The sequence below is a fragment of the Oncorhynchus nerka genome, linkage group LG9b (genome assembly GCF_034236695.1).
Source record: "Oncorhynchus nerka isolate Pitt River linkage group LG9b, Oner_Uvic_2.0, whole genome shotgun sequence".
Lineage (NCBI taxonomy): Eukaryota > Metazoa > Chordata > Actinopteri > Salmoniformes > Salmonidae > Oncorhynchus > Oncorhynchus nerka.
Window position 1 is genome coordinate 43,015,740 of NC_088424.1, and position 13,885 is coordinate 43,029,624.

At 53.6% G+C, this 13,885-nt stretch overlaps 1 protein-coding gene across 4 annotated transcripts in view; it reads right to left on the reverse strand.

Moving 5' to 3' along the window:
* The window catches only part of LOC115119366 (rho guanine nucleotide exchange factor 18-like), a 76,934-nt gene that overhangs the window by 37,995 nt on the left and 25,054 nt on the right, over positions 1 to 13,885 (reverse strand). For all 4 annotated transcript variants that reach the window (XM_065013751.1, XM_065013748.1, XM_065013749.1 and 1 more), the window contains 7 exons: positions 13,733 to 13,812; positions 13,384 to 13,562; positions 12,459 to 12,532; positions 12,114 to 12,299; positions 10,865 to 11,083; positions 9,769 to 9,848; positions 9,435 to 9,482 (listed from right to left, as the gene is read on the reverse strand). In XM_065013751.1, coding sequence (XP_064869823.1) covers positions 9,435 to 9,482; positions 9,769 to 9,848; positions 10,865 to 11,083; positions 12,114 to 12,299; positions 12,459 to 12,532; positions 13,384 to 13,562; positions 13,733 to 13,812 — 866 coding nt within the window. The remainder of the gene's footprint in view (positions 1 to 9,434; positions 9,483 to 9,768; positions 9,849 to 10,864; positions 11,084 to 12,113; positions 12,300 to 12,458; positions 12,533 to 13,383; positions 13,563 to 13,732; positions 13,813 to 13,885) is intronic.

Sequence of the window (13,885 nt, forward strand, 5' to 3'; positions counted from 1 at the left end):
GGGAGGCAGGGGACACACTTCAGACTAGGGAGGGGGGACACACTTCAGACTAGGGAGAGGCAGGGGACACACTTCAGACTAGGGAGAGGCAGGGGACACACTTCAGACTAGGGAGAGGCAGGGGACACACTTCAGACTAGGAGAGGAGGGCAGGGGACACACTTCAGACTAGGGAGAGGCAGGGGGACACACTTCAGACTAGGGAGAGGCAGGGGACACACTTCAGACTAGGGAGACACACTTCAGACTAGGGAGACACACTTCAGACTAGGGAGACACACTTCAGACTAGGGAGAGGCAGGGGACACACTTCAGACTAGGGAGAGGCAGGGGACACACTTCAGACTAGGGAGAGGCAGGGGACACACTTCAGACTAGGGAGAGGCAGGGACACACTTCAGACTAGGGAGAGGCAGGGGACACACTTCAGACTAGGGAGAGGCAGGGGACACACTTCAGACTAGGGAGGGACAGGGGACACACTTCAGACTAGGGAGAGGCAGGGGACACACTTCAGACTAGGGAGAGGCAGGGGACACACTTCAGACTAGGGAGAGGCAGGGGACACACTTCAGACTAGGGAGAGGCAGGGGAGACACACTTCAGACTAGGGAGACAGGGGACACACTTCAGACTAGGGAGAGGCAGGGGACACACTTCAGACTAGGGAGAGGCAGGGGACACACTTCAGACTAGGGAGAGGCAGGGGACACACTTCAGACTAGGGAGAGGCAGGGGACACACTTCAGACTAGGGAGAGGCAGGGGACACACTTCAGACTAGGGAGGGGCAGGACTAGGAGGCAGGGGACACACTTCAGACTAGGGAGAGGCAGGGGACACACTTCAGACTAGGGAGAGGCAGACTAGGACACACTTCAGACTAGGGAGACACACTTCAGACTAGGAGACACACTTCAGACTAGGGAGACACACTTCAGACTAGGGAGGGAGACACACTTCAGACTAGGGAGACACACTTCAGACTAGGGGACACACTTCAGACTAGGGAGAGGCAGGGGACACACTTCAGACTAGGGAGACACACTTCAGACTAGGGAGAGGCAGGGGACACACTTCAGACTAGAGGAGGAGACACACTTCAGACTAGGAGACACACTTCAGACACACTTCAGACTAGGAGAGGCAGGGGACACACTTCAGACTAGGGAGAGGCAGGGGGACACACTTCAGACTAGGGAGAGGCAGGGGACACACTTCAGACTAGGGAGGCAGGGGACACACTTCAGACTAGGGAGAGGCAGGGGGACACACTTCAGACTAGGGAGAGGCAGGGGACACACTTCAGACTAGGGAGACACAGGGACTACACACACTTCAGACTAGGGAGAGGCAGGGGACACACTTCAGACTAGGGAGAGGCAGGGGGACACACTTCAGACTAGGGAGAGGCAGGGGACACACTTCAGACTAGGGAGAGGCAGGGGGACACACTTCAGACTAGGGAGAGGCAGGGGACACACTTCAGACTAGGGAGAGGCAGGGGACACACTTCAGACTAGGGAGAGGCAGGGGACACACTTCAGACTAGGGAGAGGCAGGGGACACACTTCAGACTAGGGAGAGGCAGGGGACACACTTCAGACTAGGGAGAGGCAGGGGGACACACTTCAGACTAGGAGAGGCAGGGACACACTTCAGACTAGGGAGAGGCAGGGGACACACTTCAGACTAGGGAGAGGCAGGACTAGGGAGGGACACACTTCAGACTAGGGAGAGGCAGGGGACACACTTCAGACTAGGGAGAGGGGACACACTTCAGACTAGGGAGAGGCAGGGGACACACTTCAGACTAGGAGAGGCAGGGGACACACTTCAGACTAGGGAGGCAGGGGACACACTTCAGACTAGGGAGAGGCAGGGGACACACTTCAGACTAGGGAGAGGCAGGGGACACACTTCAGACTAGGGAGAGGGGGACACACTTCAGACTAGGGAGAGGCAGGGGACACACTTCAGACTAGGGAGACACAGGGGACACACTTCAGACTAGGGAGACACACTTCAGACAGGGCAGGGACACACTTCAGACTAGGGAGAGGCAGGGGACACACTTCAGACTAGGGAGAGGCAGGGGACACACTTCAGACTAGGGAGAGGCAGGGGACACACTTCAGACTAGGGAGAGGCAGGGGACACACTTCAGACTAGGGAGAGGCAGGAGACACACTTCAGACTAGGGAGAGGCAGGGGACACACTTCAGACTAGGGAGAGGCAGGGGGACACACTTCAGACTAGGGGGACACACTTCAGACTAGGGAGACACACTTCAGACTAGGGGGACACACTTCAGACTAGGGGGACACACTTCAGACTAGGGGGACACACTTCAGACTAGGGGGACACACTTCAGACTAGGGGGACACACTTCAGACTAGGGACACTTCAGACTAGGGACACACTTCAGACTAGGGAGACACACTTCAGACTAGGGAGACACACACTTCAGACTAGGGAGAGGCAGGGGACACACTTCAGACTAGGGAGAGACAGGGGACACACTTCAGACTAGGGAGAGGCAGGGGACACACTTCAGACTAGGGAGAGGGGACACACTTCAGACTAGGAGACACACTTCAGACTAGGGAGAGGCAGGGGACACACTTCAGACTAGGGAGAGGCAGGGGACACACTTCAGACTAGGAGAGGCAGGGGGACACACTTCAGACTAGGGAGAGGCAGGGGACACACTTCAGACTAGGGAGAGGCAGGGGGACACACTTCAGACTAGGGAGAGGCAGGGGACACACTTCAGACTAGGGAGAGGCAGGGGACACACTTCAGACTAGGGAGAGGCAGGGGACACACTTCAGACTAGGGAGACTTCAGGGGAGACACACTTCAGACTAGGGAGAGGCAGGGGACACACTTCAGACTAGGGAGAGGCAGGGGACACACTTCAGACTAGGGAGACACACTTCAGACTAGGGAGACACACTTCAGACTAGGGAGAGGCAGGGGACACACTTCAGACTAGGGAGAGGCAGGGGACACACTTCAGACTAGGGAGAGGCAGGGGACACACTTCAGACTAGGGAGAGGCAGGGGACACACTTCAGACTAGGGAGAGGCAGGGGGACACACTTCAGACTAGGGAGAGGCAGGGGACACACTTCAGACTAGGGAGAGGCAGGGGACACACTTCAGACTAGGGAGAGGCAGGGGACACACTTCAGACTAGGGAGAGGCAGGGGACACACTTCAGACTAGGGAGAGGCAGGGGGACACACTTCAGACTAGGGAGAGGCAGGGGACACACTTCAGACTAGGGAGACACACTTCAGACTAGGGAGACACACTTCAGACTAGGGAGAGGCAGGGGACACACTTCAGACTAGGGAGAGGCAGGGGACACACTTCAGACTAGGGAGAGGCAGGGGACACACTTCAGACTAGGGAGAGGCAGGGGGGACACACTTCAGACTAGGGAGAGGCAGGGGACACACTTCAGACTAGGGAGAGGCAGGGGACACACTTCAGACTAGGGAGAGGCAGGGGACACACTTCAGACTAGGGAGAGGCAGGGGACACACTTCAGACTAGGGAGAGGCAGGGGACACACTTCAGACTAGGGAGAGGCAGGGGACACACTTCAGACTAGGGAGAGGCAGGGGACACACTTCAGACTAGGGAGAGGCAGGGGACACACTTCAGACTAGGGAGAGGCAGGGGACACACTTCAGACTAGGGAGAGGCAGGGGACACACTTCAGACTAGGGAGAGGCAGGGGACACACTTCAGACTAGGGAGAGGCAGGGGACACACTTCAGACTAGGGAGAGGCAGGGGACACACTTCAGACTAGGGAGAGGCAGGGGACACACTTCAGACTAGGGAGAGGCAGGGGACACACTTCAGACTAGGGAGAGGCAGGGGACACACTTCAGACTAGGGAGAGGCAGGGGACACACTTCAGACTAGGGAGAGGCAGGGGACACACTTCAGACTAGGGAGACACAGGGGGACACACTTCAGACTAGGGAGAGGCAGGGGACACACTTCAGACTAGGGAGAGGCAGGGGACACACTTCAGACTAGGGAGAGGCAGGGGACACACTTCAGACTAGGGAGAGGCAGGGGACACACTTCAGACTAGGGAGAGGCAGGGGGACACACTTCAGACTAGGGAGAGGCAGGGGACACACTTCAGACTAGGGAGGCAGGGGGACACACTTCAGACTAGGGAGGGGACACACTTCAGACTAGGGAGAGGCAGGGGGACACACTTCAGACTAGGGAGAGGCAGGGGACACACTTCAGACTAGGGAGACAGGGGACACACTTCAGACTAGGAGAGGCAGGGAGACACACTTCAGACTAGGGAGAGGCAGGGGACACACTTCAGACTAGGGAGGCAGGGGACACACTTCAGACTAGGGAGAGGCAGGGGACACACTTCAGACTAGGGAGAGGCAGGGGACACACTTCAGACTAGGGAGGGCAGGGGGACACACTTCAGACTAGGGAGAGGCAGGGGACACACTTCAGACTAGGGAGAGGCAGGGGACACACTTCAGACTAGGGAGAGGCAGGGGACACACTTCAGACTAGGGAGAGGCAGGGGACACACTTCAGACTAGGAGAGGCAGGGGACACACTTCAGACTAGGGAGAGGCAGGGGACACACTTCAGACTAGGGAGAGGCAGGGGACACACTTCAGACTAGGGAGAGGCAGGGGACACACTTCAGACTAGGGAGAGGCAGGGGACACACTTCAGACTAGGGAGAGGCAGGGGACACACTTCAGACTAGGGAGAGGCAGGGACACACTTCAGACTAGGGAGAGACAGGGGACACACTTCAGACTAGGGAGAGGCAGGGGGACACACTTCAGACTAGGAGAGGCAGGGGACACACTTCAGACTAGGGAGAGGCAGGGGACACACTTCAGACTAGGGAGAGGCAGGGGACACACTTCAGACTAGGGAGACACACACTTCAGACTAGGGAGAGGGACACACTTCAGACTTCAGGGGACACTTCAGACTAGGGAGAGGCAGGGGACACACTTCAGACTAGGGAGAGGCAGGGGGACACACTCAGACTAGGGAGAGGCAGGGGACACACTTCAGACTAGGGAGAGGCAGGGGGACACACTTCAGACTAGGGAGAGGCAGGGGACACACTTCAGACTAGGGAGAGGCAGGGGACACACTTCAGACTAGGGAGAGGCAGGGGACACACTTCAGACTAGGGAGGCAGGGGGACACACTTCAGACTAGGGAGAGGCAGGGGACACACTTCAGACTAGGGAGAGGCAGGGGGACACACTTCAGACTAGGGAGAGGCAGGGGACACACTTCAGACTAGGGAGAGGCAGGGGACACACTTCAGACTAGGGAGAGGCAGGGGACACACTTCAGACTAGGGAGAGGCAGGGGGACACACTTCAGACTAGGGAGAGGCAGGGGACACACTTCAGACTAGGGAGAGGCAGGGGACACACTTCAGACTAGGGAGAGGCAGGGGACACACTTCAGACTAGGGAGAGGCAGGGGACACACTTCAGACTAGGGAGAGGCAGGGGACACACTTCAGACTAGGGAGAGGCAGGGGACACACTTCAGACTAGGGAGAGGCAGGGGACACACTTCAGACTAGGGAGAGGCAGGGAGACACACTTCAGACTAGGAGACAGGGGACACTTCAGACTAGGGAGAGGCAGGGGACACACTTCAGACTAGGGAGACAGGGGACACTTCAGACTAGGGAGAGGCAGGGGACACACTTCAGACTAGGGAGAGGCAGGGGACACACTTCAGACTAGGGAGAGGCAGGGGACACACTTCAGACTAGGGAGACACAGGGGGAGACACACTTCAGACTAGGGAGAGGCAGGGGACACACTTCAGACTAGGAGAGGCAGGGGACACACTTCAGACTAGGGAGAGGCAGGGGACACACTTCAGACTAGGGAGAGGCAGGGGACACACTTCAGACTAGGGAGAGGCAGGGGACACACTTCAGACTAGGGAGAGGCAGGGGACACACTTCAGACTAGGGAGGCAGGGGACACACTTCAGACTAGGGAGAGGCAGGGGACACACTTCAGACTAGGGAGAGGCAGGGGACACACTTCAGACTAGGGAGAGGCAGGGGACACACTTCAGACTAGGGAGACACACTTCAGACAGGGAGAGGCAGGGGACACACTTCAGACTAGGGAGAGGCAGGGGACACACTTCAGACTAGGGAGAGGCAGGGGGACACACTTCAGACTAGGGAGAGGCAGGGGACACACTTCAGACTAGGGAGAGGCAGGGGACACACTTCAGACTAGGGAGAGGCAGGGGACACACTTCAGACTAGGGAGAGGCAGGGGACACACTTCAGACTAGGGAGAGGCAGGGGACACACTTCAGACTAGGGAGAGAGGCAGGGGACACACTTCAGACTAGGGAGAGGCAGGGGACACACTTCAGACTAGGGAGAGGCAGGGGGACACACTTCAGACTAGGGAGAGGCAGGGGACACACTTCAGACTAGGGAGAGGCAGGGGACACACTTCAGACTAGGGAGGCAGGGGACACTTCAGACTAGGGAGAGGCAGGGGACACACTTCAGACTAGGGAGAGGCAGGGGACACACTTCAGACTAGGGAGAGGCAGGGGAGACACACTTCAGACTAGGGAGAGGCAGGGGACACACTTCAGACTAGGGAGAGGCAGGGGACACACTTCAGACTAGGGAGAGGCAGGGGGACACACTTCAGACTAGGGAGAGGCAGGGGACACACTTCAGACTAGGGAGAGGCAGGGGACACACTTCAGACTAGGGAGAGGCAGGGGACACACTTCAGACTAGGGAGAGGCAGGGGGACACACTTCAGACTAGGGAGAGGCAGGGGACACACTTCAGACTAGGGAGAGGCAGGGGACACACTTCAGACTAGGGAGAGGCAGGGGACACACTTCAGACTAGGGAGACACACTTCAGACTAGGGAGAGGCAGGGGGACACACTTCAGACTAGGGAGAGGCAGGGGACACACTTCAGACTAGGGAGAGGCAGGGGACACACTTCAGACTAGGGAGAGGCAGGGGACACACTTCAGACTAGGGAGAGGCAGGGGACACACTTCAGACTAGGGAGAGGCAGGGGACACACTTCAGACTAGGGAGAGGCAGGGGACACACTTCAGACTAGGGAGAGGCAGGGGACACACTTCAGACTAGGGAGAGGCAGGGGACACACTTCAGACTAGGGAGAGGCAGGGGACACACTTCAGACTAGGGAGAGGCAGGGGACACACTTCAGACTAGGGAGAGGCAGGGGGACACACTTCAGACTAGGGAGACACACTTCAGACTAGGGAGGGGGGGGACACACTTCAGACTAGGGAGAGGCAGGGGACACACTTCAGACTAGGGAGAGGCAGGGGACACACTTCAGACTAGGGAGAGGCAGGGGACACACTTCAGACTAGGGAGAGGCAGGGGACACACTTCAGACTAGGAGAGGCACACTTCAGACTAGGGAGACACACTTCAGACTAGGGAGAGGCAGGGGACACACTTCAGACTAGGGAGAGGCAGGGGACACACTTCAGACTAGGGAGAGGCAGGGGGACACACTTCAGACTAGGGAGAGGCAGGGGACACACTTCAGACTAGGGAGAGGCAGGGGACACACTTCAGACTAGGGAGAGGCAGGGGACAGGGGGACTTCAGACTAGGGAGACACACTTCAGACTAGGGAGAGGCAGGGGACACACTTCAGACTAGGGAGAGGCAGGGACACACTTCAGACTAGGACAGGGAGACACACTTCAGACTAGGGAGAGGCAGGGAGACACACTTCAGACTAGGGAGAGAGGACAGGGAGGAGGGGGACACACTCAGACTAGGAGAGGCAGGGGACACACTTCAGACTAGGGAGAGGCAGGGAGACACACTTCAGACTAGGGAGACACACTTCAGACTAGGGAGACACACTTCAGACTAGGGAGAGGCAGGGGACACACTTCAGACTAGGGAGAGGCAGGGGGACACACTTCAGACTAGGGAGAGGCAGGGGGACACACTTCAGACTAGGGAGAGGCAGGGGACACACTTCAGACTAGGGAGAGGCAGGGGACACACTTCAGACTAGGGAGAGGCAGGGGACACACTTCAGACTAGGGAGAGGCAGGGGACACACTTCAGACTAGGGAGAGGCAGGGGACACACTTCAGACTAGGGAGAGGCAGGGGACACACTTCAGACTAGGGAGAGGCAGGGGACACACTTCAGACTAGGGAGAGGCAGGGGACACACTTCAGACTAGGGAGAGGCAGGGAGACACACTTCAGACTAGGGAGACACACTTCAGACTAGGGAGAGGCAGGGGGACACACTTCAGACTAGGGAGACACACTTCAGACTAGGGAGAGGCAGGGGGACACACTTCAGACTAGGGAGAGGCAGGGAGACACACTTCAGACTAGGGAGACACACAGACTAGGGAGAGGCAGGGGACACACTTCAGACTAGGGAGAGGGGACACACTTCAGACTAGGGAGAGGCAGGGGACACACTTCAGACTAGGGAGACACTTCAGACAGGGAGAGGCAGGGGACACACTTCAGACTAGGGAGAGGCAGGGGACACACTTCAGACTAGGGAGAGGCAGGGAGACACACTTCAGACTAGGGAGAGGCAGGGGACACACTTCAGACTAGGGAGAGGCAGGGGGACACACTTCAGACTAGGGAGAGGCAGGGGGACACACTTCAGACTAGGGAGAGGCAGGGGACACACTTCAGACTAGGGAGAGGCAGGGGACACACTTCAGACTAGGGAGAGGCAGGGGGACACACTTCAGACTAGGGAGAGGCAGGGGACACACTTCAGACTAGGGAGAGGCAGGGGACACACTTCAGACTAGGGAGAGGCAGGGACACACACTTCAGACTAGGGAGAGGCAGGGACACACACTTCAGACTAGGGAGAGGCAGGGGGACACACTTCAGACATGGGAGAGGCAGGGGGACACACTTCAGACTAGGGAGAGGCAGGGACACACACTTCAGACTAGGGAGAGGCAGGGGGACACACTTCAGACTAGGGAGAGGCAGGGAGACACACTTCAGACTAGGGAGAGGCAGGGGGACACACTTCAGACTAGGGAGAGGCAGGGGACATAGGGAGAGGCAGGGGACATAGGGAGAGGCAAACTGGTGCGCCTGACACTAATATTTTGTCTTGCCTATTCACCCTCTGAATGGCACACATACACAATCCATGTCAACATTTCCTCAAGGCTTAACAATCCTTCTTTAACCCGTCTCCTCCCCTTCATCTACACTGATTTGAAGTGTATTTAACAAGTGACATCCAATAAGGGATCATAGATTTCACCTGGATTCACCTGGTCAGTCTATGTCATGGAATGATCAGGTGTTCTTAATTTTTGTACAGTCGGTGTTTGTCTTACCTGCAGACCGTAGAGCCTATGTGAGAGCGTCAGCACGGTGTAAAAGAACTGGGGAGATCGAGAAATAAGGTTGAGACAAGAAAACCAATTGACTTCAGATATTCACATCAAGATATTGTATGTTCAGGTTGAGAGTAATCTAGTAACACCTAATTTGGCTTCAGGGAAGGATGGATTTGGGCATGGAGAACGACAGTATGATTCTGGTGCCTCATCAGCTTGTAATCACTAAACCATGAATCAGACAAACTAAAAACTAGTCCACACCTCCCTTCCTCTCTGAGGAGAAAACAAGAGCACACTTGCGAGGAGATTGGGATAGCCGGTCACTCACCGACAGTTCCAGGCTCTCTGATTGGTCAAGGTCATGTAGCTGGGGGTCAGAGTTTGAACGTTGAGGTCGTCCCTCCACATCTGGAAAACATTATGTTAAACTGTGTTCAAAAGATAACACTGGATTTGTGAGATATGAGGAACGATAGGACCAGATATGGACAGTGGTAGAGGAACGATAGGACCAGACATGGACAGTGGTAGAGGAACGATAGGACCAGATATGAACAGTGGTAGAGGAACGATAGGACCAGATATGGACAGTGGTAGAGGAAGAGGAGATATGGACAGTGGTAGAGGAACAGATATGGACAGTGGTAGAGGAACGATAGGACCAGATATGAACAGTGGTAGAGGAACAGTGGTAGAGGAACGATAGGACCAGATATGGACAGTGGTAGAGGAACGATAGGACCAGATATGGACAGTGGTAGAGGAACGATAGGACCAGATATGGACAGTGGTAGAGGAACGATAGGACCAGATATGAACAGTGGTAGAGGAACGATAGGACCAGATATGGACAGTGGTAGAGGAACCTTAGGACCAGATATGAACATAATAGTCCATCTGTAGAGGAACGATGAGCGTGCAGACCGATATGGACAGTGGTAGAGGAACCTTAGACCAGATATGAACATAATAGTGACAGACAGACTTACAGACAGACTTACTCTTGATAGACCACTGCACCACTCGGAAGGCCCAAGACACTGCATCGCAGTGCTAGCTGTGCCACTAGAGATTCTGGGTTCGAGTTCAGGCTCTGTCGCAGCCGGCCGCGACCCCCATGGGGCGGCACACAATCGGCAGGGATGTCCTCGTCCCTCCCGCAGTGCACACTGATACGGTCGCCGGGTGTATGGTGTTTCCTCCGACACATTGGTGAGGCTGGCTTCAGGGTTAAGTGGGCATTGTGTCAAGAAGCAGTGCGGTTTGGTTGGGTTGTGTTTCGGAGGACGCACGGCTCTTGACCTTCGCCTCTCCCAAGTCCGTACGGGAGTTGCAGCAACGAGACAACACTAACTACCAATTGGATACCACGGAATTGGGGAGAAAAAGGGGTTAATTATTTTTTTAATAAATAAAATACTTACTCTTGATGGGGGTGGGAGGGTTGCAGTCGTAACCTCCAAAGGTCTCAGCTCTCCTATGCACCGACAGGTTCCCCAGCCGCCCAAGGCCTAGCCCTCCTAGATAAAGCCGTACCACTTCTGGCCTCAAACTGAACCTCCCTGGTCCCAGGCTGTCCTCTGGATGGGGGTGGGGATCTCGCACAGTCACACCGGACAGGAGAAGGTTCTGTAGATTCTCCACTGAGAGAAGAGGAATAAGAAGAACCTAAAATCTGATTATCTGACAGACAAGCTGACATTGGATTCTCATGGTGGGTCAACATTTAGAACAGATTTACTAAAGACGATGGTGACGTGAACTATTATCAGATCAGACCTGCCAGGAGTACCAAGGTCAGGGGTCAACAGAGAGGATGGGGGACATATTACAATATTGCTTTAACCTATCAAATTTAACCTATCAAACCCTCTCAGATCTCCACAATTGCTTAGGTCAGTGGTTCCCAAACTGTGGGGCGCTCCCCCTAAGAGAAGACCGTAGAAAGATATTTATAACGTGTCAGAAATGTCCAGATCAACTAGCCCATGTCAGCTAACGGCTTTTAGCCCGTCCATTTTGTTATAATGTTTCAATCACTTAAATATCACATGAATACACATTAGGCAAAATGTTTAGAATTGCAAGGAAATTAGCTTAAAAACTGCTAAATGTTCTCTACCCCATGACAAAATGTGTAGAATTGCAGGGAAATTAATTAGCTTAAAAACTGCTAAATCTTCTCTACCCCATGACAAAATGTTTAGAATTGCAAGGAAATTAGCTTAAAAACTGCTAAATGTTCTCTACCCCATGACAAAATGTGTAGAATTGCAAGGAAATTAATTAGCTTAAAAACTGCTAAATGTTCTCTACCCCATGACAAAATGTTTAGAATTGCAAGGAAATTAGCTTAAAAACTGCTAAATGTTCTCTAACCCATGACAAAATGTGTAGAATTGCAAGGAAATTAATTAGCTTAAAAACTGCTAAATGTTCTCTACCCCATGACAAAATGTGTAGAATTGCAGAGAATCTTAAAACCTGCTAAATACTCTCTCCACCAACAACAGGGGTGTGAACAGTTTGAGTAATGAACAGTGCTTGTGCCCATAGAAATAGACATTGGGGGGGGGGGGGGGGGGCAAGATGTTCCCCAATGCTGGAAGGAGGGCCTGAGTGAAAAGGTTTGGGCACCCCTGGTCTAGGAGTGGATTCGTGCTTCATTCCTACCCTCAGTGATGGCTCCCTTGAGCAGTGTCTCCCCCTGCTGGAGTTCTGAGGCATCACCGCGGAGCAGCAGACAGGAGTGGGCAGCTCCATCCTCCATCCCTGTTACAGCCTCCACCATTTCAGCAAACATCTGCAGCTTCTCTGTCAGGCTCTGCATGATCTGGGAATCCTTCACATACAGACGCTCTGAAAACACACAGATTCTATGGTAAAAAAAAAACTAAAAAAAACACGAGAAGCTCTGGAAACATTCCTTAAGGCCTGACAATGGGAATTGAAGGCATTTGGACAGTTGTTATTGAGGACATTTTGAAGCTCTCTGGTAGAGCTGGTAGAGTCTCGTACCTTTGAAGTCTCTGAGCCTGGCTAGCCTGGCCTCCTCCTGCTCATTGCTCAGCTGCTCCTCCATTACTGGACAACTGGGACACAAAGAGAGTCAAACACATTGGGGTTACTATAAGCCCTAAGAACTGACCCATACGCTGATTCCAAATCAGTTGAAAGTGTAGAAAGTAAAATAACTTGTGATTCCTACCTATGCCATTCCTACCTATGCCATTCCTACCTATGCCATTCCTACCTATGCCATTCCTACCTATGTCATTCCTACCTATGCCATTCCTACCTATGCCATTCCTACCTATGCCATTCCTACCTATGCCATTCCTACCTATGCCATTCCTACCTATGTCATTCCTACCTATGTGATTCATACCTATGCCATTCCTACCTATGCCATTCCTACCTATGCCATTCCTACCTATGCCATTCCTACCTATGTCATTCCTACCTATGTGATTCCTACCTATGTGATTCCTACCTATGTGATTCCTACCTATGTGATTCCTACCTATGTGATTCCTACCTATGTGATTCCTACCTATGCGATTCCTACCTATGCCATTCCTACCTATGCCATTCCTACCTATGCCATTCCTACCTATGCCATTCCTACCTATGCCATTCCTACCTATGCCATTCCTACCTATGCCATTCCTACCTATGCCATTCCTACCTATGCCATTCCTACCTATGTGATTCCTACCTATGCCATTCCTACCTATGCCATTCCTACCTATGTCATTCCTACCTATGTGATTCATACCTATGCGATTCCTACCTATGCGATTCCTACCTATGCCATTCCTACCTATGCCATTCCTACCTATGCCATTCCTACCTATGCCATTCCTACCTATGTCATTCCTACCTATGTCATTCCTACCTATGCGATTCCTACCTATGCGATTCCTACCTATGCGATTCCTACCTGTTGACAGCGTCTCGTATAAGGCTCATCCAGGCGTTGCATTCCTCTTTGGAGGAGGTGTGTATCTCGTACATCTCTGGCATGCTGGACGAAGCACTGATCAGGAACATAGCCTTGTCCTCATGGGCCATCTCCCTGACGATCAGCATCTGGAGGGAGATCACCGACGTCTTGTTGTCCTGAAAAAGGAGAGGAGGATGAGGAGGAGAGTAGGAGGAGAGGATCAGAGGTTATCAACATTTTCTGGCCTTCTCTCCTTGAAGGAGGCCATACTTTAAAACTAGCACATTTTGGGATTAAAATGGAGTAGCTGGACACAGATTCTCTTATATTGAGAAAACTCCCTCACCACATTAGCAAATATGAGTTTCTGATCCTTTTCCTTTTGTAACAGCAGCAGGACATCTGACAACAGAACAGCGTGGATGTCTGAAGACATGGGATAGAAGCAGACACTCAAATCAACAAATACGCCGTCCTCACAGATCGTCACAGCATTCCT